The 26083-nt window shown below is 41.6% G+C and overlaps 2 protein-coding genes across 7 annotated transcripts in view; one reads left to right on the plus strand and one right to left on the minus strand.

The window, feature by feature from the left end:
• Napb (NSF attachment protein beta) overlaps positions 1 to 3428 on the plus strand; it is a 47111-nt gene extending 43683 nt beyond the window's left edge. For both annotated transcript variants that reach the window (XM_005334600.5, XM_078051319.1), the window contains one exon: positions 524 to 3428. In XM_005334600.5, the coding sequence (XP_005334657.1) occupies positions 524 to 634 (111 nt within the window). In that variant the 3' untranslated portion in view covers positions 635 to 3428. The remainder of the gene's footprint in view (positions 1 to 523) is intronic.
• Positions 3429 to 7317: 3889 nt separating this feature from the next.
• Gzf1 (GDNF inducible zinc finger protein 1) lies at positions 7318 to 21017 on the minus strand. 5 transcript variants are annotated; one of them, XM_021732731.3, is made up of 6 exons: positions 16732 to 21017; positions 12691 to 14074; positions 11227 to 11321; positions 9470 to 9637; positions 8471 to 8628; positions 7318 to 8131 (listed from the first exon to the last, which is right to left on the minus strand). In XM_021732731.3, the coding sequence occupies exons 2-6, from the start codon at positions 14058 to 14060 to the stop codon at positions 7781 to 7783; spliced, it is 2142 nt and encodes a 713-aa protein (XP_021588406.1). In that variant the 5' UTR covers positions 14061 to 14074; positions 16732 to 21017; the 3' UTR covers positions 7318 to 7780. The 5 variants fall into 5 exon arrangements, with proteins under 5 accessions (XP_021588406.1, XP_021588407.1, XP_040130069.1 ...); XM_021732732.3 differs by lacking the exon at positions 16732 to 21017 and adding an exon at positions 16494 to 16561; XM_040274135.2 differs by lacking the exon at positions 16732 to 21017 and adding an exon at positions 16308 to 16466 and having other exon boundaries at positions 7318 to 8085.
• Between the last annotated feature and the right edge of the window lie 5066 nt (positions 21018 to 26083).

Genomic DNA, 26083 nt, shown 5'->3' on the forward strand with positions numbered 1-26083 from the left:
TTTGATCCTCAGCACCACATAAAAATGAAATAAAGATAGTGTATCCACCTTCAACTAAAAAATAAATATTTTATTTATTATTTTTTAAATACTTTTTTAGTTCTAGATGGACACAATACCTTTATTTTATTTATTTATTTTTATTTGGTACTGAGGATCAAACCCAGTGCTTCACGGGTGCTAGGCAAGCACTTTACCACTGAGCCACAACCCCAGTCCTAAAAAATAAGTTTTTTTTTTAAATGGTCTCAGGATAATGGAAAAAAAAAAACTTTTAATGAAGAAAGTTATAAACTAGAATGAATAATTTCTAATGAAGATTGTTGGTGGTTGTTATAAAATATTTGAACAGTGCTTTGTTCAAAACACTGTTTTTTTAAAGAATTGTATACTCCATCCAGTATTTATTTCATTGTTTTGCACTTTGAATGTATACTCAATATGTGTATACACATTTTGACTGCTGAAATGTGATTGAATGTATTTCCATGGAATAATCTCTGTTCCTCTTTCCTTAAAATAGGTGAAGGAGTTTGACTCAATATCACGCCTGGATCAGTGGCTGACTACCATGTTACTTCGTATCAAAAAGTCCATCCAAGGGGACGGGGAAGGAGATGGAGACCTAAAATGAAATGTTTGTCTTTGTGGCATGCAGCTAACTCCTTTAGTTTTGTCTTAGGGCCAAGTGATCTTTATGGGATGCCCATTTAATGGCTTCATTTTGTTGCATTTGAGCCAGTCTGTGTGTATTGTTCAAGCTCACCACTTCTGTGTTACTGTGAAATGGTCAAATTGGAGGCTCCTCCTGTTCATGTGGTTATGATAACCAAAGTATATTTCATGCTTGTCAGTATCCCCAGAGTTTTCTTTAAGAAGAACTTCAGAATCTTATCCCTGATATTTACAGATCCTATGTTTGATGTTGCCACATGTTTTTATGTCTTTTTTCTTGGACTGTAGTCCTCTATCCAATTGTTCTAAGAGATGCTTTGCAAATACTCTGTATATTGGGCATCTAGATGTATTTAAATGTGTGTGTTTAGTTCAGGTAGTTATTAGGAATGCGTTTTTAATTTCGTTAGAAATTGTTTATTTCTGTTCTGTGATTATTTTGACGGTGCTAGTGACAAGTTTCTTTGCTTTTTGTATTGTTCTGTATGCTCACATATGCATGGCATAAATTTTAGAGCAGCTGGGATCTTGTTGGCATCACTTGCATTGTGAGGAAAAGAAGTCTCTGGTAAGTACTTTTTTGTATATGGATAAATGTCCAGGTGGACTTGATAATTTGGCCTGAACACACACACTCAAATATGTAAGATCTATGAAAGATAGAATTTTTCTTTACCCACCTTTAGTTGGGGTGGAAATCCCTTTCTTTACCTTTGCATAAAAGGTCACATCCTTTTCTTCATTTTCATATGTATTTACTTACCCACACTGAGCTGTTGAGCTTCCCTTGAGCTGCCCTATTTACCATGATTGTGTGAATCTTGATCAGGGCTGGATGGGTGATCCCAGTTGGAGCTTGAGAATATTTGTGATTCGCCTGTTCAACATGTAGATTAGGTGGGTTCAGCATGACACAGAAGTTCTTGCCTGGTTGGGCAAGAACCCTGTGTCTGAGGAGACTTGGCTTTTCATTGATAGATCTCTGTCCTACTTGCTTGACTTACATAACATATATATGTTCTCTTGATTTGAGAACTTGATCCCTGGTTACTTTATATGCAGATAATGTACTATAGAAATGGTCTTGTTTTCTGAATCTTCTTTGTATATTTTATGCTGAAATGATTTGTTTGAGGTGCATATGTTGCCAGACATAACTCACAGTCTTTTCTAAATTGTGCTGCTGCCATGAGTGACAGTGATATGAAACTTCCTATGTTTTGTCAAAATAGTAGGTTGTCTTGCAATGGTGTTCTCATTTTTGGATGGCCCCTTCACTTCGACTGCTGAAATGTGATTGAGTAGAAGTGAATGGATATTACCAGGTCAGGGGCTGAATGAGGAGAGTTTGAGGATAGGTGAGTAGCTTGTGTCAGTCTAGGTTAAAAGAGGAAATGCGGGAGATCAAGTTGGAAAGGGCCCATCAAAAGGGAGCTGCAAAGACTTTGTGACCCAACATGGTGGTTATATGCATTAGGTGTCCTGGGAAAGCAGAAAGCTCAGTGATGTCAGTGGAGGAAATGGGCTCCAGACGCCAATGCAGATTCCCTCTTGGTTTAAAATATCTGGGGTTCTTAAGTAAAAACTGATTATCTCTGAAAACTAAATTTGGAGTGAGCCTGTTGGTGCTTCTTGACTCCATGTTAGAATTGGTTCTTGTTGTTGTACCTAATGTGTTCTTCAGCCCACCACATGATATTTGTGAAAACAAGGTGTTGGGAGTAGTTCTTTAGCTCAAGTCTTCTGGGTCTGAGTCAATTCTAGGAGGAAGGCATTTGAATACCAGCCAGTGTGTTGTGTCAGCACTATTCAAGAAGTGTGTGTCCACTTGTTAAAAAGAGAACTGGTCTGATCATTTAAAGTAAAAACCAAGTGATACCTTTCAGGGCAACCGTTTAACTTTCAGCATGGTCCCCTAACTGACTCCTGTCTGAAGAAGAGGCATTTTAAAAAAAAAAATAGTGTTTGTAGCATTTTGCTATCTGATCAGAGAGTCTCTTGTTTGTATTAAAACAAATTCTGGGATCAGTGTCTGGGTTAAGAAACAATTTTTGTTTTTAATATTTCACATTAAACAAACAAAAGTAATTATAATGTTAATAACAAACCTGCTAGAAGACAAAAGGAAAATCAGAAGAGCCCAGACAATAGTGTACAAACTCACTTTCTTCAAATGTCCCATAAGTACAGTGGCATGTCTCAAGATGCCTAGAAGTTAGGCTTTCTACACTTGTAGTTATTTATGAACAAAATAGAATGATCATTTATGTAACAGTTCTTGTACTTTAACAAATCTAGGTTAGTTCACAGTTGAAGTCAGTTCAAATTTCTTACAGGAAAGCTTTGCTTTTTGTGGCAACATTTTTATATAAGCTTGTGTGAATTCCTTTTTTATTTAATGATCTGAACACAGTATTTTTGCACAATTGTGACCATGTGTGGTGGTGTCACTATAACCAAAGTCTATGCACCAGCCCTTGTGCATTTATTGTTCCTTCTGATATTATGCATTTAAAATGTCCAAATCCAAACCTTTGTGACTTTCTTTGGAGGACCTGGCAGCACAGCATGCCCCCGTGACCTGCCCGCTGTGGTGTGACCAGTAGCAGGCTTCCTGCCCTGTGACGTCCTGAGTTGCTCTCAGGCAGGGGATTACATTATGAAAACTAACCATGTAACATTAAACCTACCCTAGCAGAAAGAATATGTTTTATGTGAACCTGTACAGTAAATAAAGTGGAAATTATGAGTAATATTTTGACTAGTTTTTCTTAGCAAAATTGACACAGATCAAAAGTAGCTTCCTTGGGGCTGAGGATGTGGCTCAAGCGGTAGCGCGCTCACCTGGCATGCGTGTGGCCCGGGTTCGATCCTCAGCACCTCATACCAACAAAAAGATGCTGTGTCCGCCGAGAACTAAAAAATTTTAAAAAATTAAAAAAAAAAAAAAAGTAGCTTCCTTTCCTTCAAATTGTCCTGTCATTGTCTAAGGCTGTGCCATTAATATTCTGTAGGCCCTCTGAACCTCAGTCACTTGATGGCACCTTGGGGCACTGCAGTGATTTTGCAGGGTGAGCTTTTTATTTATATGTGGTGCTGAGGATCAAACCCAGTGCCTCACATGCTAGGCAAGTGCTCTACCACTGAGCCACAATCTCAGCTCAAGGGTGAGCTTTTTTATTTTATTTTTATTTTTTTAGTTTTAAGGACACAATGCCTTCATTTTATTTATTTTTATGTGGTGCTAAGTGAGCTAGGCAAGTGCTCTACCGCTGAGCTGCAACCCCAGCCCCCATCCCCAGGGTGATCTTTTTAGAAGGAAGCCATGGTGCCTTCTTGTTGATGCAAGACACTAAGTGTGCATAATAACTGCTGACTTCCTCTTCTCATCCTTCTTGAATCCTTTGGGCTCTGTAGTTACTTGCAAAGTTGAGGGAGGAATCTCTTTGCCAGAAAACTGTTAAGCTGGACGAGATAAAGGGACCCCAAAACCGGATTGCCCCCTGCCTCCCCAAGAAAGTAAGGTGATTTGGGCAGTGTGGGCATTTAATTGAATCTTACAGGTATCTCTACAGGGACAGTAGATGCCTCTGGGAAAGGGTCATGCTCAGTGACCACTAGGACCTGAAGTTCTGGGAAGGAAGAGGACCTGTGGGGGACAGTATAAGCCAACTTATCCTATCATCCTGTCATGGAGCATTAACTTTGGGTCCTAGAGCATATTCACAAGCAGAGCACAGCAGCACATACCTGTAATCCCAATGACTTGGAAAGCTGATGCAGAAGGACTTTACAGTCCAGGCCATACTTGGTAACAAAATATAAAAGGCTAGGGATGTAGTTTTGTGGTATAATACTCTTAGATTCAATCCCCAGCACCACAATAAATATATATTATACATATATACACATACACACACGTTTATGTGTGTATATATATATATATTTACATATATTTATAAATACATATATTTATGTATTTTTTAAATCAAAGTGAATTTTTAAAAAATGAATGGTAGAACAGACCATTCCAATAATTCTGAGAAGTTGACATTTGAAAGTCTAATCTTCCATATGTGTCTTTTCAGAGTCAGTTTCCTAACAGAAATCTTGTGCACCTTCATCAGAGTTCTATACAGATGGTCATAGTGAATGGTTTCTGAGGCTGTTCAGGGGACATGCTGGATGGCTCTGGCCTTCTCCATTCCATCTGCTCCTGTTCAGTTGCATGTGAACAAAACCCTTTGCACGAGTACTCTTCCCAGCTGAAATAAGTGACTTCACTGCCCAAGTAGTGAATGCCATTGATTTCCAAAAATGTTGAAGTCCTCGTATGATAAGTATATGACAGATTAGTTATAACAGGCTAAAACTAAGGTATAATAACTTAAATTTGGAGAATCTTACCAACAGCCAAATTCTATGAGGTTTCCCCCCACTTCCAAACTCTATACAATAAAATACTTGATCAAACCAAAGATTGCAGAGCCCTGCGGAGTTCGGGCTAGTATTATTTCACACAAAATGGTTGGAATGGTACCAGATCACCTCCTCAATGACTTTTTTTTTTTTTTTTTTAATTTTTAGTTTTAGGCGAGCGTGCTACCACTTGAGCCACATCGCAAGCCCAATAACCTTTATTTGACATCCTTTAGAAGCAACTTACATACCAGCATCCAGACACTGTCTTCTTAAATGCTTTGGACTGACATACTGAGTGGCCTTGTTTGTACTCAATGTGGCTATGCTTGGATTGACACAGAGAAGATGACTCCCTCCCTACAAAGTCTTCTGTAGGTTTTATTGAGTTCTGTGTTTTTACATATCCTATATCCTTCCAGGAAGGGGGTAAAGAAATTTGTGTAGTTAAAAGTCATCTCTAGGGGCTGGGGTTGAGGCTCAGTGGTAGAGTACTAGCATGCCTAGCATGTTTGAGGCACTGGGTTCGATTCTCAGCACCGCAGGTAAACAAATAAATAAATAAAGGTCCATCAATAACTAACAATTTTTTTAAAAAAAAGTCATCTCTGATATCTACTATAATCTATTGAAGAGCTAGTCAACAGGCAACCTTGTACTTATACCTTCCCTAGCAGGACACCAGCTGCTTTTATCTGAGCAACAGATAGTGTTTCCTCCTCAATTCTAAAGACTACTATGGAATAAAATATTAATTCTTAGACTACTACATAAAGGTTTACACATCCTGATTTCTCATTTGTGTAAGCAAATTATATTTGTGTCAGCTAAGAATCTTATGAATATTATTTCTATAGACCCTGTTATAATACAATACACTTAGAACTGCAGAACTACTTTAGCAAAGCAGACATTTATTAACACAACAATTTCATGTAGAACTTCTAAAGAAATTCAAGACAAGAATTCTTCCAGTAGGTAACAAAATAAACTATTTTAAATTCCTTTTCATCAAGATGACTTTATTCCATAAACAGTACATGGGCTGAGCAGGTTCAGTCTCCTTCTCCAATATTAAAAACGGTTGTATGACAGTCACTATTTTGATTCTGTAAACATAACTAGGATATGATGATGTGGTCATAACTGAGTTTGGAGAATTCAGTCTTGTGACCTTCAAGAGCAGGTGTGAAACAGCGCCTGAACACCCCAAGGTGACTTCACTAGTTACTTGAACATGTTAACACGAAATGAGCAGTGAGGAAGAAACCGTCCCTCAGTTTGTCATAGTGCAGCTCTGTCTTCATTGTAAGAACAAGGTACCTTTCTCTTGGAAAATCAAAATGTTTTCACAGTGAATTTAATAAATTAACATCAGGGGGAAAGCAAGTAGGAAATGAGAATTCTCCTTCAAAGTGCTCTTAAAATGAATGTTTAAGGATTACATGGGAAGCAAAGCATTTCACAAGCACACACCACACACCCAAGGCCCTGGAACCATAGGTCAGGAGTAGCAAATAACAACAGAATCCTCTTTTCATTGTGAATTTTTTCAAGCAATAAAATAAGTCCAGCATGAGACAGCCAAAGGAGCCTCTAAGGCAGTTAGGGGTTCTGTATGATCTGCTCATTAAGGCATAATCTGAGATGAATGTGCCAAGGCTTTTGGTCCCGTCCAGATTCTTGCATGCTCCTAAGGAAGCAGATTTGTGGCAATTGTTTCAATCTCCTGATGTGGAAACGAGGAAGTCTGGGTTTCTGGAAATTACAGAAATGGCAGAAAACCTAGCAAAAATACTAATACTCTGCATTCTAAGATCTGCCAGAGTCACCTTATTTTGCTATTTGTAAATAACTACCCAATGTTCTAGTGCTTTCTAAAGCCTCTTCCTTTTTTTTTTCACAACTCTGCAAAAAAATACTACAGTTGGCTCGACTCTTTGGTAGGATAGCTCTTACCTAATCCAGATTTTAGGAATGAAACTGAACAGCCACATTTCATTTCAAAAGTTGATTTTATGACAAACTCTCTTGCTCTATGTGTGCTATGAGTAGAGAGAGATATACAAAGTTTTGTGAGTGTTCAATTTGTCATTCCTTTTTTCGTGCCTACAGATAGAGGGTTGAGGAATAAATACAATAATCCATTTCTTCAGTCCCATTCAAGGGTCCCCAGAGCAAATCTGATTTGCTTCAACTCAACAAGGAAGAAACAGCTGAAAATAGTTGGTCCCAATTTTATTTCAGTGTAGAAAAATACCTCAAAAGAATCAAGAGAAGTAAACACACATGGAAGTATAAGGCAGGGTGAGCCCAGGAAGACCATAACAGTAATTTCATGAGCTGGATCTCTGTACTCTGCAATTATAACAAGCAGTGGTCTAAATATCAAGAGGATCAAGCATTAGGATGATTAGCGCATATAGCATACACCAGAATTAAGGGAGCTTATGTTAACTGTCTTGTCAACAAAGTGTAATCGAGATCATGCAGATCGGGATTTTTAAGGGAAAGCTTTTAAAAATGCTGTGATAAAGACGTGCAAGTTAGTAGAAGTTTGGGAATATCTGCAGAGGTCATTCTTGCCCGCATCTTTGCACACACTCATTTATTTTTCTTAGCCCCTGGCATCATCTGGAGTATAACTATCACACACAAAGACTGCTTGGCACACAACTTCAAGCTCCTACTCCATGTTGGTCAATGGGGGAAGCTGTGTGGACACTGAGTCTGTTTGTGGAGTCAGCTCACTAAGCTCACTGATGGTGGTGGCAAGCAGAGAGTCCTGGGACACCACTGGGTCCTCCACCTTGCAGACTATGTCAGCAGAACTGTTCTCAGGCACAGTAGGCACACCACCTTGGACTGTGGCCAGGTTGTGAAAATGGCCATTTTCTGCAAAAGACAGCAATTTATCTGGAAGTTTGGGTGATGCATATTCTTCATCAGGCTGCTCCATCTTATGTTCTTCATCATTCTTGGGTGAACCATCTACAATAACAAGGAAAGACTTCCATGGAGTATTCTTATCGTGTATCTACAAATCAAACACAAAACAAAAGTCACTTCATGTGTCTGTATATTTCCTGACTTACAGATACATTGTTAACAAGTACAAATCAAGATTCTCTCCAACTTAAAATTAGTTTCCCCTGCAGTGAAAAATCTTCTAACTGCAAAACACCTGCTTACCACCAGTGTCACTTGGATATTTGCCATGAACTCTGTTCACTCTATACTCACTGCAGAGAACACCTGAGCTGTTGCCGCCTCTAACCCTTACTGGGAAATGACGTCAGGTATTTCTGGCTGTTCAGGGCTATGTATCTAAGGACCAGCAGTGTTTTATTCTCAAATAGGCCATTCCATCTCTTACTGTGGTGTGCCTCCGGAGAGTGGACTTGTCAGTAAATGTCCGTCCACATGCATTACACATGAATGGCTTCTCTCCAGTGTGGATACGATGGTGGCGCTGGAGGGCGTTGAGCTGGGTGAACTGCTTCCCGCACTGGTCACAACAATAGGGCCGCTCCCCTGAGGCAGGAAAAGAACAAAACTATTGAGTGATCTCACCTTTTCACCTTCTGAAGTTAATTCTGAATACACTTCAGAAAAGTCTGTCTGCAGACCCCAGGAAAACCTCAACATTCCCACATATACAAAGCTAGTAATTCCGGGGCTAACCATAGACATGCCAACTGACTATAATATCAAGTTTATGCCAACACCAAAAACAGACCAGAATCCATTCCCACAGCTGTTATATCTTTAGAAATGACAATTATTTTCCACAGTAAAGAAATACAAAATTGCAAATCCCCTATTAACTGAATTTGTGTACGTTTGTATATATACACTAATAGATCATTATCCTTATTTATACTAAAATATGAATATCCATATTGAAATATTCATTCATGGGTAAGGTGCCTGCCCTTTCCAGTAAAAACTCCACACAGCAAAGGAACTTGGTTGTCCCCTATTTGCCCATGTAAGTTCTTCTACTTTCCAGTTTCTCAGAACCAGAAATTAGGGGAAAAAAAATGTTTGGAAGGATACTGGGGATTGAACTCAGGGGTACTTAATCAACGAACCACATCCCCAGCCTGTTTTATTTTTTGAAACAAGGTCTTACTAAATTGGTGAGGCTAGCCTTAAACTTGTGATCCTCCTGCCTCAGCCTCCTGAGTTGATGAGATTACAGGCATGTACCACAACACCCAGCTAAAAACTCAGTTTAAAAAAAAGAAAATGCTGTGACATAACAGAGTTTGGCCACTTTTCTCCTTAAGCTTTTCTAGTAAATCTAAAAAATTGCAGCTATTTTTCTTGCTGAACCAAACTCCCTTCCTTCCCTGGGACCCTGCAGCCATACCTGTATGGACTTTATTATGCTGGTAAAGTGAATTCCGCTGGGCAAAAGTCCTGAAACATACTTCACATTTAAAGGGTTTGGATCCAGTATGGATTCTATTGTGGTGTTTTAAGTACTCCTTAGAAGCAAAACTCTTGCCACACGTTTCACACATAAAAGGCCTTTCACCTATATGAAAAGACAAAATACAATTAGAAACAATACAGGCTTTCAAAATGCATGGGAATAGTAGGTCCACACTCAAAACCCTTGGTGGGCAGCATGTTACACTTTCTAATTAAAACCATTATAAAACATTTATTCACATAAGATGCTTGCTACTTGCTGAAAGTCAGTATAAAATACCCTTGGAAATCCAAGAAACATTCCACTAGACTGGTTAAAGAGTTACCATTCAGCCAGCTCACATTTTAAAATGTCATTCTAAACAAGAAAATAATTTCACAACTTCTTTTTGGAGGACTTTTTGGATTGTTTTCAAAGAAGCACTTTCTGTGTACTTTTATCAGAATAGGTCTGATAGAAAAGTTCCTCTCCTTTTAAGAGGAATTTTTTTGTGATAAAAGGAGAAGTTTACATGGATTTATAAATGTAACTTCTAGAGTAACAAGTGCAATTGACTGGACTGCAGGACAATAAAATCTTCAATACCATCTCATTTTTTGTAGTTTAAATTCTTTATTCTTACAACTTGTATTCATCTGTAGGTGTGCCCCTGATTTCACAAACATCCAAATAAAAGTATTGGCTTTAATAAAAGCTTAATATGAATAGTCACATCAAATGACCAATTCTAATTTATTCTTTTGATGTGTCCTGACACTGTCCCCACCCAGCTTCCATTAGACACCAGTTCTACTCATTCTACATCATGAAATACCTCATCTCTGTCTTGCATGCATCTGAACTTGAGGCCTGTATGACAGTGCTTAGAAGTGAAACATGTAAGCCAGGAAGGAACTGGATTACTAGAGTAACTATGGTACACAACAGTTAGATTCTGTAAACATTTGTGTAGTTTACAAAATTCTGAACCTCTTCGTCACTGTTAAACCAGAATAAAGCCAATTTGAACTTTCTCCTTCATATGATAAAATCATATCAAAAAGACTTTGGAAAATAGGAGATTATCCTACCACCTAATTCAACAATTTATCATATTGTAATTTATTTTCTTCTTTTATGTGCAGGTTTTCAATATAGTTGGGAGAAACTGAGTTTATTAACTGAGCATTTTGAAATTCAACAACCAAGTCCATTAGGTTTTTTTTTTCATGCCATTCAGAGTCCTTATTCTGAATGGTCAAGTTATGAGGCAAGGAATGGATTCACCAGAATTTACTGAACCATTTCCTTACATTAATTTGGACAATCAGGTTGTTTCCAATTCTATGTTATTAAAAAGTAGCAAGAGCAACCATAACAGCATATAGCTTTTTTCATATGTTAAGCAATTTATTCATGCAGATTCTGGGAAATGGAATTTTAGACTATGCCACCAGTAAGAACTGTTTTATACCTCTCAACATCTAAGACCGATATGCCAGATCCTATTTCCTGGTGGTATAGAGGCCATGGCCACAAGCACATGAGCACTGCAGACAACAGGTGCATTTTGATTCATTTTTTACAGTAAGATGGAAAAACTATAGTGTGGCTTTAACCTGGACCACTTTGGTAGATGCCAACTTCTAATCAATTGCAGTTCCCTTCTACAGCTAGGAAAGACATTCAATCACAACAGCATGGGTATTTACCTGTGTGGCACCTTTTATGATAAATCAGCATGTGGTTCTGAGTGAATCTTGCACCACATTCATCACAGACAAAAGGTTTTTCCCCTGTATGAATTCTGAAAGTACAACATTCAGATGATAACTTAGGGTGTATTTCAAAGCTCACTTTGCAATACAATTTCCACTCTATCCTGCAAAAATCGTTTTCTCCAAGAGACCTGATAAGAATAACCTAAAGGAAAGGTCAAGAACCCATATCGCCATCCCAAAATAAATGCAGTTTCTGTGGAAGGCCAATAGATCAACACATTTGAGTTCACATCCCAATGTGGAATCACTGAATATCATCCACGTCATGCTATAATTCAAGAGCATGGGGAGCCCACACCTTGGTGTATATTTTAGAACACTAAAGAGTGTCCTCTAATATTGATAAAGCTTCCTCATTCAGAATCCGCCACAAGCACCTTAGGAACTGTTGCTGACAAAATACCACATGACCAGAAATTTTACCATTATTTCCGAATATGACATGACCAGTCTCAAAAGGAGAGCTGTTCTCAAACTGCTTGAAGGAACCTATTTTCTGAGGAGCATACATGAGCATTTTAATTTTACAACCAGCATGATGAAGCAATCAACCATACTTTACTGAGAACTTCTTAAACAATTATTTAAGAGTAAAAGATGACAAATGTCATGTCACCACCCCAAGACTGGCCTAGGTTTGAAGTCAGACCTAAAACAGGTTAGAAAATTTAACTGCTTGCCTAGATTTTGAAAGTATACATTAACTATAAGAAAACTTATTTAAATACTGACCACCTCCCACCTAGAGTTCAAAAACAAACAGGAAACATGGTCTGCCCTGATGCTGGAGTTTAACCATAAAGCACATTTTCCAAGCCCAATGAACTTAATAAGACAAAGAAGAGTTCTGAAGAGATCATCTAACTGAGCTCTTTAATTGGATTGTGGGACTCAGCTGGTCATAGAACCCAGGTTTCAAATGAAGTGTCAGGGAAAGCCCATAAGGGTAATTAGCCCCAACTCTTCAAGTATGAAGGGGACTATAACCATCACAGGTAGGCAGCACATGCCAGGTGAGACTTCCAGGTGGGGGTTGTCAATGTCCCTTGCAGCAGTAGGGCAGCTCTATTCTGTGTCCAGGATTCTGTGCCTGGACATGTCAAGGCTGACAGTGGAGGGTCTCCACTGGCTCAAGGGCCTTGTGAGTTGAGGAGCCATCTCTCTGAGTCTCTCTGCCTCCAAAGAGAATTCTAAACTTTCTCACACCAGTCTCCCCATTCTTAGAGGAAACCAAATAAGAAATGAACAATCCAGACAGTCACACCACACTGGTCCAAATCCCAGAACCATCTCAGTTTCCCAACACTCATTTCAAGAATGGTTAAGTCCCCACAAACCAGTCAGTCCTGCCAGGGGTGCTGGCCCTGGGCGGCCAAGTGGTCGGGTGCCACCTACCTCATGTGGGTCTTGAGCGCTGAAGGCTGCGAGAACTTGGCACCACACTCTGTGCAGCTATAGGGCCTGTCGCCCGTGTGTGTCCGCTCATGCAGCCTCAGTGCCGTCTTGGAGCTCAGGCCCTTGCCACACTGGACACAGCGGTGACGCTCACCACCACCCTCGTGCACCTGAACCACGTGCCGCTTTACATCCTTCTTGCGCTTGAACTTCTTCCCACATAGCTCGCAGGGAAAGTGGCGCTCGCTGCTGTGCACATGGCGCTGATGGCTCTTCAGGTTGCAGCGGTTGGCAAAGGTTTGGCAGCAGGTGTCACAGCGGTACACCACCTCAGTGGCTACGCCATGGTGGTGCTTGATGTGCTTCAGGAAGCTCTTCTCATACAGAAACGCCTTCTCACAGATAGAGCACTGAAAGTTGCTCTTCTTTTTCTTCTCTAACTCTTCTCCCTCTCCCTCTTCCTCCTCTTCCTCCTCCTCCCCAGCTGCTTTTGGCAGCACTTCCTCCAACTCCACACCAGTACTATCACCCTGGATTTTTGCAACTGGCTCCATCTCTGGTTCCACACTGTCTGGGCTTTGGTCCTGGGAGAAAGTATAATTCTCAGCTTCATCCTCAGCACTTTTTTGCTGCTCCCGGAGTCTTCTTGTGTACTTCTTTTTAGGGATTTCCACAAATACCTTTCTTCCAGCCAGCCTTCCACTAGCTCTTCTGATTTTAGGGTAAGGAGGCTTAGCTACATCTTTCTTTTTGTCTAGTTTCTCCTTGGACTTCCTCAGTGGCATATCAGGTGACATGCCATTGCTGATTCTCTCCGCTGGGGAATCTGGAGAATCCACAAGGCCATTGGAGTGGGCACCATCAAGGCCTGTACTTGCCCTAGAGTCTGAAGCAACACCTACCTGGGAGCCATTGCTCACCTCAGCTTCCTGAGATTCAGAGAAATTCTGCAATTCCAAAAGGACTGACTCTAACATCTGTTTCTTTAACTGGAAACAAGTTTCTGAAAGGTCCAAACATTTTAGCTTTTCAGCCATTTCCAGCATCCGCTGTACGCGATCTTCTTCCACCTGTACCTTGGCAGTGTAGACAAACTCCAGAAATGAAGCAAAGTCAACAACCTGTACTTCATTTAAATAGACATTAGTTCTGGTACCATCCTCACTCTTCTCATTAAGAAACATTTCCTTAAAAAACTTGCTGGTGGCTGCCAGCACTGCTTTATGGGCCACAAAGTCTTCCCGGACACCTTGATACTCCACACTGACTGTGACGTCACACAGGTGACCCAGAAGGCGGAGCTCATGCATTTCATGAAGAAGGTTAAACGGTGAGGATTTGGATTCCAGCAGAACTGCACCACTTTCCATCTTTCCAAAAACAGCTTTGAAAACAAAAGCAAGAATTATTTTATGCATGAGCAACCACTGGGGTAAAAGGACTAGAGATTATAAGGATTATTTCAGTTCTTTAGAGGATATACACTGATTAACATCATAGCTTCTCTTTTTTGAAGTGAACTTCCTGATGCACTTTTGTAAGATAACATTTGCATGAAAAGCAAACTGCCAAGGGCTGAGGTTGTGGCTCAACATGTAAGGCACTGGGTTTGATCCTCAGCACCACATAAAAATAAATAAAATAAATGTACTATGTCCAACCACAACTTAAATAAATAAATAAATAGATAGATACATAGATAGATAAATAAATAAAAGAGAATTGCCAAGATTTTCCCCAATGATTGAAGTCATAACTAGTGGAATGCACTAAAGCAGTAATTTGATTATCAAGATCAATGAAACACATGGCTGCCACTGTTTTAAGAGCAAACCTTACAGAAACACTGCCACTAGAAACAATCATCCAAATAAAGCACTACTTTCCAGGGGGAAAACTTCCTGGAAAAGTAGTTTACAATTTCATCCCCACTTCCAACACCCCTAAACACCTGTTAATTTGTATTACCATTACTCTGCTAAAATAATGCAAGTTCCATAGCTTTTACTGTATTACCTTAAGTAAGTAACTTAACCTCTGTAGCTTAATCTCCTCCTCTGTAGAAGGCTCACAGGTTACTGTAAATCTTCAATGAATGCAGTATGTTAAGTCATTACAGCTGTGCCTGGAATTTGCTGGCTAGTTATTGAGGGTTCCTATGTGCAGACAAAGGTAACACTATGATCCCCATTTCACAGATGAGTAACTGACTAGTTGGTCTGGACTTGAACCTGGGCCCAATGGGACTCTGGACCCAAATACAACTGCTCAAAACACAGTCTCACCAAATAAAATTTTAAAAATTAAAAAAAAAAACTACTTTTACCCTCTTTCCACCATAGCAATATGCAGTCCCAAGCCTCCATGAGACCCCACCCAATCTTCATTTCTTCTGCTACCAGCTCTCTTTCCAGACTCCTTAAATATGTGCTTTCTCCTCAAGGTTCAGCCCAATCTTCTGCTCTTAAATCTACTTCTTCCTCCAAGTTCACTTTGGTCCCTAGGTCTCCATCACCCAAGGACCCCACACCTTCCTTCTAATCTTTCACTTAGATGTCATCTCATATTCAAAATGTTTAAAGCAGGACTTGTCACTGTCTCTGAAAAAACAGTCCCACCGTTCTCCTGTCCCATCAGTGATACTGCTACCCACAGCCCCCAGCCCCCAAAACGTGGTAAAGACCACCCTTTAAGCGTGCAAATGTAAAAACCAGAACCTAGGAGGTTTGTGCAATGTCACCTGAAGGAGACTCTATAGTAAACTGAGCATACATAGGAAGCCTAAGGAAAGGACATGCTGGGCTAAGAACCCAGTATGTCAAAAGGTCTGGCATTGACCCCAACACGAGCCTGAGGAGAAAAGGCTGCAGCCGGCTCTATTAGCCTATGCCCATGTCACCAGACCTGACTTCCCCAAAACTCTTGTCAAAAGGTCCACAAAAGAACCTGAGTCCTTACAGGCAGCCTGGCAGCAACTTCTCGATTAACAAGGTGTTTTGAGCCCTATTTCCTAATTTACTTGCGTAATAAAGAGTAGGTACTGGCCATGCATGGCCAGAGACTATCTGCGGCCTAGTGACAGCTGAGTGTCCCACTGCAATTCATTGGTATTCTGGCCACTTCCCAGTGCAGGAGCATATGACTCAACGCCAGTAAGCAGACCCCCGAGTCCACAGGGAACGGCCTAGCCCCGGGAGACCCAGCTCTCCGCAGCTGGTCCACAGAATACTGGTTCTCCAGGTAGACACAAAGTCGGGAGACAAGAAGCGGGGGTCGCCCTCTACGCTCAGACCGCGTCCACCCCCACGCTGCCAAAGCAACCACCACAGCCACCTCGCTGCCCTAGGCGCCCTGAACTCCCCGGGCCGATCAAAAAGACCACACGGAGAATAAACCACTGCAACCAGGGTCGAGCCCCTCCCCCGACAGACGTGCGCCTTCCAACGCACGCATCTGGGGCCGCGTGGATCCGGCCTGTCCCTCAGCCCCAGGCCGCCCCTATCCCGCTCCCGCATCCCCGAGGCCTGCTACTTCTCCGGACTGCAGAGGCGCAGACAGGCGAGAGGCGGTGGCAGACGGAGAGGGTCCGGCCTGGACCCTGCAGACTATACACTCACCTGCCTACCGGCGCCCGCAACACGGCCACTGTTGGCTGGAACAGGCCCGTAGGGACAGCCTGCCCGGCTGGGCGGGGCGCACCCCCCCCACACACACACACACACACACACACGCACACACACACTGGCGCGGGAGCCGCTGATTGGCTGTGGTGAGGGCTCTTCCCCGCCCCTAACAGACCTCACCTCCTAGCAGGAGGGGGAAAAGCAGTGCGCACGCACGTCTGGCTGCGGTGCCCGTCGGATCTAGCTACGTGATCCGACGTACGCTGGGGCGGAGCGACTGACTGGCCGCGCTGGATGACGTCACCTGCGGCGAGTCAAAACCTGCGCCTTCCCTGTAGGAACTGTAAGTGCTCTGGGCCCCAAGGGCCGAGGCCATCGCGGAAGGTCAGATGGACGTCTCCAGTGCGTAATCACTTACCTGTCGATACCCAGGTGCTGTATCCGCTGCACCTGCAGCTTCCGGGCCCCACAGCCTAGGTACTGCCTGTGGCCCGTGGCTGGTTTTCTACTAAGAAGCGCTCAGGATTACGATGCGAGGCGGCGTTCTTGGGTGGACAGGCCAGCACTGCGCCAGTAGACACGGGGCAAGACACAAACGCACTTAAGGTGGTGAGGGGCTCTGCCGGGCGCAGAGTTCTGGACGGGTACCGCGGGAGCTGCGACCAGACAGTGCTCAAGGCGCACTCCTGAAGAGCAAACTTCTCTGCTTTGTAGTGTTCGCGTTTCTGCTGTCGACCACTGGTGCCTGGGAACCGGGAACCACACCTTAGCATCGTCACTGCTTCGCTTGTTTCTCCAGGAAACTGCAGCCAGGCGAACTCTTTAATTGTTCAGTAACGGAATTTCCCTGAGGACCCATCCATTCTTCAATGGAAAACACAATTTATACCCTAAGATTCTTTGAGTCCTTTAGCACAAAATCTTGCTGTTTGCACCAGTCCTGAAAACGCTGTTATGGAAGAACCACCTTAAATCAAACTTGCACTTCTCCATAAAATCTGACCTTGCCTTCCTGTTCTCAGCCACCGTGAAAGCTTTGCGAGGTCGCAATTTCCCTTATTGCCGCCAATAGTAAACTCAGTCTTGTCTTACCAATAAGTTGTGAAAGGACAAATACAAACTAAAATATGAGATAATTTTTCCTATTGAAAATTAATTTCTACCCCCTCAACCTTCTTTGAGCATTTACTTTATTACAACTGATAATTAAGTACTTTTTTCTCTTTGAAATGTGTATAAATCCTTCTGAAGACTGACTAGGCCTTTTCTAGGCTTTATGACTAGAACTACCTTCAACAACATACTGTATTCCTCAGCCATAACCTGTTTTCTGCAGGAGAAATGCAATCCCAAAGGTTTCTCCCTGCAAATAAGAACACAAGTAGGGCTGGAGTTGTGGCTCAGTGGCAGAGCGCTTGCCTTGCATGTGTGAGTTAATGGGTTCGATCCTTAGCACCACATAAAAATAAGTAAACAAAATTAAGATATTTTTATTTATACAAAATAAAGATATCCATGTGTAACTAAAATAATATTTTTAAAAAAGAAAAGGAAGAAGAACACAAGTTATCTGAACAGGGAACTTTTGTGACACTTATGCAGGCTAGATTCTAGGACTCAGGGAGATAGGGTAATTCAAAGCAAACCCTCCTTCTAAGAACAGCTTCCAATTAGAGATGTCAGTGGCCGGGATGGGGGTGAGGGGAATGAGGCAGGAGGGGTGACCGGGAGTTGCCTTGAGTCTTTACCATGGGGTAAAACAATGGGCAGTCCAGACTTGAAAGTCATGCAATACTATTAGTCAAAACTCAAGAGGTATAACTGGGAAGTAAGTACTCTCCGGAAACTTCCCTGGAAACCCCTAATAAAATAGGAGAACAGGAGGAGTTTGCTGTCTCTCTTCTCTAAGATGACCCACTCTCTCCCTTTCTCCTTTGAGAGTATTTCCTTTTTTCCTGATACTTTTCTGTATAACAGACTCATGCCTACTACTATGTACAAATTGCTTAAAATTCTGAAAGCTATATCCCAAGAACCAGTGGTTGCAGATCTTCATGGTCACTTCAGTCTGTGGGCAAATTCCCCTCTGTAACATTGATTTGCTGCTCAGGCTTACCCTGGGTGAAGCATTAATCCTGTCTCAGTCTCCTGGGACTACAGACACACCACCATACCTGGCTTCTAGCTTAATGTTTATTCAAAAATTTTAAAAGTATTTTCTTGTGTAGCTCAGAAATAGAGAGCACTTGCTAGCATGAACACCACCCTGGGTTCAAACTTTAGCACTGCAAAAATAAATAAATGAATATTTTTTTCCTCTCCTACCTGTGTGGGGAGGATTTCTGGGTTGGGAAAGTATGATTTTAACTATATTTCCCCATTAGGAATTAAGAGTCCACTTCAATAAATATTTGAAGGAAAAATAAGTGACAGGAGGCATCTTTGCTTAGGCAGATTCTCTTTATAGTATGTATTCCATGATTCCAGGAAATTGGAATAAATACACTTGTCTGTCACTGTGGCTCGAGCAGGCCTGGCCCAGAATTATTTTTTTTAATTTTGAGACTTTGGTCTTATAAAAAAGTAATCTGTACTAAGGCATACTGTGTTGCAGAGTGCTCACCTTGTCTTGTATTCAGTGCTCAGTGCTACAAATAACAACAAATAAACCAAAAACTGACCTACTTCCTTGCTTACTTCAGAGCTTTTTGGCCACTTATATATCCCCTTCGGAGAAATTACTATTCTAATCATTTGCCCATTGGGTTATCTTTTATTACTGAGTTGTGCAACTTTTTAATTTTTAAATTAAAAGTCCCTTTTAGGTGCTTGATTTATAAGTACAGTCATCCCTCAGCCATTTTGGGGGAAATTGGTTCCAGAAACCCTCATGGATAACAAAATCTGTGGATACCTCAGATAAGCTCCCTCATTTCATACCCATACCTTTCTCCCTCTCCTGCCCTGACTTCCCCATGAAATCTTTCCTGTTGCAGTCGTTCACTGCTCTCAGGAGGATGTTTTGATACCATCTATCTCCGTTTGTCTCTAAGTATCAACTCTTTCTGGAATTTAGGACTGCTGCTATTCATCTTCCTACTGAAGTCTACCACCTGCAAACACATCTCCTCCCTGCAACTGTCCCCAAACTAGTCCCCATTCTTGGGTTGACTATAATGAAAACAAAAACCAAAAAAGAAAAAAAAAAAATTCATGCTTACAGTGGATAAGACATTATGCTACAGCATGTCAGTTCTCACAAAACTCTAGGAGGAAGAGGAGGCATATCTGGATTTTACATATGAGAAAGCAGAAAGCACAAAGAGATAAACAAACTCAGCCAAAATCACACAAAGAGCCAGTACAAAGCCAGGATTTAAAACTGCAGAGTGCCAGCTCTGCCCAGATCAGATCAGTTTTAGAGCCCAGAAAGAAAAAAAAAAAAACCTGTTGTCAGATAGGTTTAGAAAATTAAAAAAGAACTAAAAAGAAGGTCTTATCAAGTAACATAAATGTTCCATGTCTTCAGTTTGCAATAATTCTAAAAGTGATTTGGAAGACAGCTTGGTGCACAAATGGGGCCCCTTGCCTTTGCCTACCTACTTTGGTTCTTACTGGCTTGATTATACCATGGTTGTCTTTTACCTCTACACTCCCCTGGCCACTAGGCCACTAGGGTCTGGAAGTGGCTATGTGTCCCTGGGCACAGGCCATTTGCACATCCCATTTGAATGGCTCCTCTTCCATTCTGATCTTTCCTCTTCCCCGGATAATTCCTAAGTATGAGTTTAGTCTCCATCCAATTGTCTCCTCCCCAAGAAAGCTGACTCTAGCTCCCTTACTAGGATGGAATCCATATAGAAACTTCTTAAAATGAATGAATGAATAAATCAAAGAATGGTCACTCATCTTTCTTCTGCACAGGTCCCCAGGCTGCTGGTCTTCTAACTGCCATCAGGGTAAACAGTTTCCTGGGAACTTCACAAAAGTTGCCATGCAAGTCCCAGTCTTTTCCATCTTCTGAAACCTCCTCATTCCTTTGCCTGAATGCTGATTGATAACCTTGCCTCAGTATCTCTTGTGTTTTCAGCTGGAAATTATTATTTGTACTGGGGATTGCACCCTGGGGTGCTTTAATACTTAACTACATCCGAAGTCCTTTTTATTTAAGTTTTTAAATTTTCAGACAGGGTCTTACTAAGTTGCTGAGGGTCTTCCTTAGTTGCTAAGGCTGTCCTCAAACTTTGAGTTCTGCTAACTCAGCCTCCCAAATGGCAAGGATTATAGGCCTGTGTCACCAAGAGAACTATTCACATAAATGTCTGAATGAGGACTGCGGACACAGTTCAATGGTAAAGCATGTGCTTAGCCTGTCTGACATCCTGGATTCAATCCCCAGCATCCCCCTCTCCCAAAGTATGAAAGACTTCACTGATGATGGACTCCTATAAAAACAATGATAAACCAGTATCTACATCAAACAAAACAAAAAGAGAGAGAGAGTTAAACATAATGTTTGATGTTGAAGAACTAACACAAACAATGTGATTTCAGGGGCAGTTAGAAAAAACTTAAATACATAAGTGTGTATGTGTGTCCCTGTAACTGTCCCTACCCTTTTGCCATTCTGAAGAAGTAAATGGAAAGGGACAATTACATAGAGTTGTTCACTGCAGTGTGCTTTTTTTAGTGGAAACAGCTGAATAATTTATAATACTTCTATGCACTGGAAAATTATGTAACCCTAAAATAACGTTTTAAAAAAATGTTTAGTAGCTTGCAGAAATGCTCACCCTTTTACAAGTAAAGGCAGATGCACACTATATTACAAAGTTCTGATCTGATTTTTAAAAGGACTATACAAAGAGACTGGAAAGAAAACGTGTAACATATTCTTTACTACATCAATGACAAATGCAGAAATATGCCAACCCCAATGCCCCTCCCACCAACGCCTGCACCTCCCACCGTTGTCCTGCGGGATCTGTCACCCAAATGGGCTGCGCTGCTAGCCACGCGGCCCAGAACGTGCTCACCACAGGTGCTCAGGCGCGGTTCAGGTTCCTCAGCTGGCGCTACCTATTAGCTATTGCAGACCCCAGTCCCTCCCCGCCGGGTCTGGGACTTTGGGCTTGCTCCAGCCTGGGCTCCTTGGAGACAGAGGGCGGAGCTAGGGCATAGGGGTCACGTGGCTCGCGCCGCGGCCTCTCCCAACAGACAAGATTCTTGTAATAGGCACTGGGAGGTGGCGGGGTAATGGTTTGGACATCCACAGGGGAATTGAGGAGTTGGATCTACATACTGAGCCTAGCGTCCCTGCCTTTGGCTGATGGTCGGCAGGATCTGGGGTTGAGGATTCACCGCGTCCCTCTGGAGCTGGGGGTGGTCTCCCGAGGTTCCCGCTTGACTGGGGCTGCGCTTCCACTGGCCAGACAGCCTGCACAGGAGCGGCCTGTGGGGCTATCCGGTCTCCTAGAGCTGCTTCAGGCTTGGCATGGGCCCCAGGCTGCAACAGAGCACAAGGAGGCAGGAGCAGCTCCGCAGGGGGTCGAGGTGGCTCTCATCCGGAGCACAGGCGGGGAAGAGGGTGCCTGGGATCAGTTGTGGGCTCTGATAGTGGAACCATACTGCTGCCGCCTACCCTTTGGATAATTTTCCTTAATGTGTGGTCTAAAATGCTGCAGGTTGTATGATTACAGTGGATCAAATGAAATATATTTTAGATCAGACTAAAGGTCAATTTTAAGTGTTCGAATTTTAACATATCATACTTAATTATCTGCCTTATATTTGAGCAGATTATCACAACTTTTAAGATACACCATTTCTACAAGCTTGGTTGGAGATTTTTTAATTTTAAAATAAATATATTTTTTGTGAAATCCCTACATGTTTCAATGAAATATCTACCTGGAAGCGTCTCAATTGCTGTGATTGTGCTGATTCTTGCAATCCCCTCAACCTGAATGCCCTTCATTTCTTATCTTAAAACATTCCTACCCAAATCTCCATCTTGTTGGATTAGGCCCCCAATTTCCTTAATAAGACTCCTATAGCACGAGAATTAAAACCAAGAATCAATACATGGAATGGATTCAAACTAAAAAACTTCTTAGCAAAAGAAACAATCAGTAAGATTGTGAATAGAGAATCTACTGAATGGGAGCAAATCTTTACCACAAGCACATCAGATAGGCACTAATCTCTAGGATATATATATATACATATATATATATATATATATATATATATATATATTAATTAAAGTTTTTTTGTTTGTTTGTTTGTTTTTTAATTGGTACTGGAGACCAAATCCAGGGCTTTGTGCATGTGAAGCAAGCACAAAAAAAGAAAAGAAAACCTTAACACCAAAAAAAATTATAATAACCCAATCAATAAATGGGCCAAGGAATGGAACAGACACTTCTCAGAAGAGGATATAAAATAAATCAATAAATATATGAAAAATGTTCAACATCTCTAGCAATTAGAAAAAATGCAAATCAAAACTACTCTAAGATTTCATCTCACTCCGGTCACAATGGCAGCTATTAAGAATACAAACAACAATAAGTGTTGGTGAGAACATGGAGAAAAAGGTACACTCATACATTGCTGGTGGGACTGCAAGTTGGTGCAGCTAATCTAGAAAGCAGTATGGAGACTCCTTGGGAAAATGGAAATGGAACCACCATTTGACCCAGCTATCCCTCTCCTTGGTCTATACCCAAAGGACTTAAATACTACAGGGACACAGCCACATCAATGTTTATGGCAGCACAATTCACTGTAGCTAAACTGTGGAACCAACCTAAATGACCTTCAGTAGATGAATAAATAAAGAAACTGTGGTACACATACACAATGGAATATTACTCAACAATAAAAGAGAATAAAATCATGGTATTTGCAGGTAACTGGATGGAGTTGGAGAATATAATGCTAAGTGAAATTAGCCAATCCCAAAAAAATCAAATGTCAAATGTTTTTCTCTGATATAAAGAGGCTGATTCATTGTACGGCTGATGTAATGTGGGGCATATTGCATCAGAAAAGAGGAAACTTAACTTGCTGTCTGCTACCAGTTCCCACTCCTGGGGCCACTTGTGGCTAAGATAGCTCCTGGCGATTAGCCAGAAGGCATTGCTGTGGGTTGTGAGGGAAATCCAACCACCTTTAGGATAGGCTCAGAACCCTCTGCCTCATGGACAGCTCCTGTCTCCCCATTACTGCCTGTAGGATGGGTGTACTCTACCCCACCTTGCTGACCTTTACCCTGATTGGTTCCTGTACATTATATTAGCTGTGTGTTTTGTCAATAAATGCGATCCTGCTTTGACTGGTCTCCCAGGCTTGTCTGATTGTCCTCCTGCAGGGGAGGGTTGGGCGCGGGCAGTTGGCCTTTGGCCTTTGGCTTTTCCTTTCTTGGTTCATCCTGGTCCGGGCCTGCTTTCCCATCTCTCCTGCAGATCTGGAGCAAAGGGGGGGGGGGTAAAAACCCCGACAATTCATAATGTGTTTGGCGGGGAGCAAGGGAGGATTAGATAAACTCTAGATAGGGTAGTGGGTGGGGTAGAAAAGATGGTGTAATGAGATGGACATCATTACCTTAAGTACAAGTATGAAGACACGGATGGTGTGAATATACTTTTATACAACCAGAGATATGAAAAAATGTGCTCTCTATGTGTAATATAAATTGTAATGCATTCTACTGTCCTATATAACAAATTGGAATAAAAAATACATTTTAAAAAACGAATTCCTAATTCTTCAATGGAATTTTAATTGAAAAAACAAGACGTGCATTCTGTAAAATATGTATATAGTGAGAGAGAGAGAGAGAGAGAACACACACACACACACACACACATCAATATTAAAGAAGACATACAACATCGAATGCCCTGTTTCCACATTAAAATCCTAGAAGCCACCAGGCAGTGGCCAGGCCTTTGTCCCAGTGACTCAGGAGTCTGAGATAGCCTGGGAAATTTAATGAGACCCTGTCTCTAGATAAAAAGCTCAGTGGTGGATCCTGAAAGCTACTTCCCAGATACTTTAAGTTTTGGCCAGTACTTTCAGAAAGTCAATGCATATATATTAAGCCTGAAATGTCATCCTTTTTCTTTTCTTTCTTTTTTTTTTAAAAAAAACTCACAAATCAACTCCCTCATCTGTAAAATTAGGTTGAAAATAATGCAAAATACTTTGAGCCCTTATTGGTACCTTCATACTGCCTGTGATAAATGTCAATATTCTGCAGTTTCAGTTTTGCTTTTCTGATTACCAATAAATCTTTCAGATTTATTTCATATCACAAAAATTCATACCTCAAAAATTCTGCCACTTATTTTCAAAATTGCACAATAATTCTTTATAATTGCCAATTGTGATGTTTGGCAATATAATTAAAAAAAAAAAAAAAAAAAAAAAAAAAAACCTCTTGGGCTGGGGATGTGGCTCAAGTGGTAGCATGCTCTCCTGGCATGCTTGTGGCCCGGGTTCGATCCTCAGCACCACATGCATACAAAGATGTTCTGTTTGGGGCTGGGGATGTGGCTCAGGCAGTAGTGCGCTCACCTGGCATGCGTGCGGCCCGGGTTCGATCCTCAGCACCACATACTAACAAAGATGTTGTGTCCGCCAAGAACTAAAAATAAATATTAAAAATTCTCTCTCTCTCTCACTCTCTCTTAAAAAAAAAAAAAAAAAAAAAAAAGATGTTCTGTCCACCGAAAACTAAAAAATAAATATTAAAAAAAAAAACGACCCCTTACTGATGGACATTTAGACTCACTGTCACCACAAAGAACGTATGATGAATTATTTTGTATGAAAATTGTAGTGTGTGCATATAATCAGCATCCATAAATAAACTTACAGTTTTCTCTCTGAATCAGTGTGGGATTGGTTCTAGGAACCTATTTGTTAGGGTCCGGCATCGGAGAAAGAGACCACACAAGAGACTGGCTCCATGCAATTGGCAAAAGGGGATTTATTGGGGATCCATTCCAGCGCGCTGGGGCCCCCTGTTCACTAAAGAAGGGAGAGCAGCCCAGAGCCCAGAGCAGAAGTCAAGCAGAGCTTAAGTACACTTTCTGGAGAGGGTGGGGGGCTTTGCATACATCAGAACAAATCATCATGAGGCGCCGGAAAATTGAACAACAACTCTGAGATGTGATTAGCACATTCATTGGCGGGAACAGGTCGGGCGGGGGTGATTCAAACTGATTGGTTCGGGCCCTGTGACTCAACAGCACAGGGCCCTAGGCTAAATGGCCAGTAGGGCGTTGTCTTAACTATCTCAGGAATCTGGGTGTAACAGAGGAATTTAATAATACCTAATCTTTTACATTCAAGCTTTCCAGCTTAGAAACTTTACCCTTTCATTTGTATACCAAAAACCATAGATGCTGAAGTCCTTTGTTACCACTGTTTACGAACGCTGAAGTATAACACCAGAGAAGCACTCTGAGACAAGAGTGGAAAGTGGAAGGCTTTATTAAAGGATAGCAGAAAAGACTTCCTCCGGGAGGAAGAAGGGGACCCGAAAGGCAGAATCCATGGGGGGAGATCTTCCCTTTTTTATATCTAAGGTCTTCTTTTAGTCTTCCCACATTTCTGTCCTTTGTTCCCCTCTATCCTGCAGTGATAGAATGCAGGTGGGAAGGCCAAAAGGTGTGGACTTGTGGGGCAGGGAAGAGTAATCTGGGCAGGAAGGGCCTGGGGTGGTTTGTTGAGCACCTCCCTGTTTGCTGGGAGCTACT

The sequence above is a fragment of the Ictidomys tridecemlineatus genome, chromosome 5 (assembly GCF_052094955.1).
Source record: "Ictidomys tridecemlineatus isolate mIctTri1 chromosome 5, mIctTri1.hap1, whole genome shotgun sequence".
NCBI lineage: Eukaryota > Metazoa > Chordata > Mammalia > Rodentia > Sciuridae > Ictidomys > Ictidomys tridecemlineatus.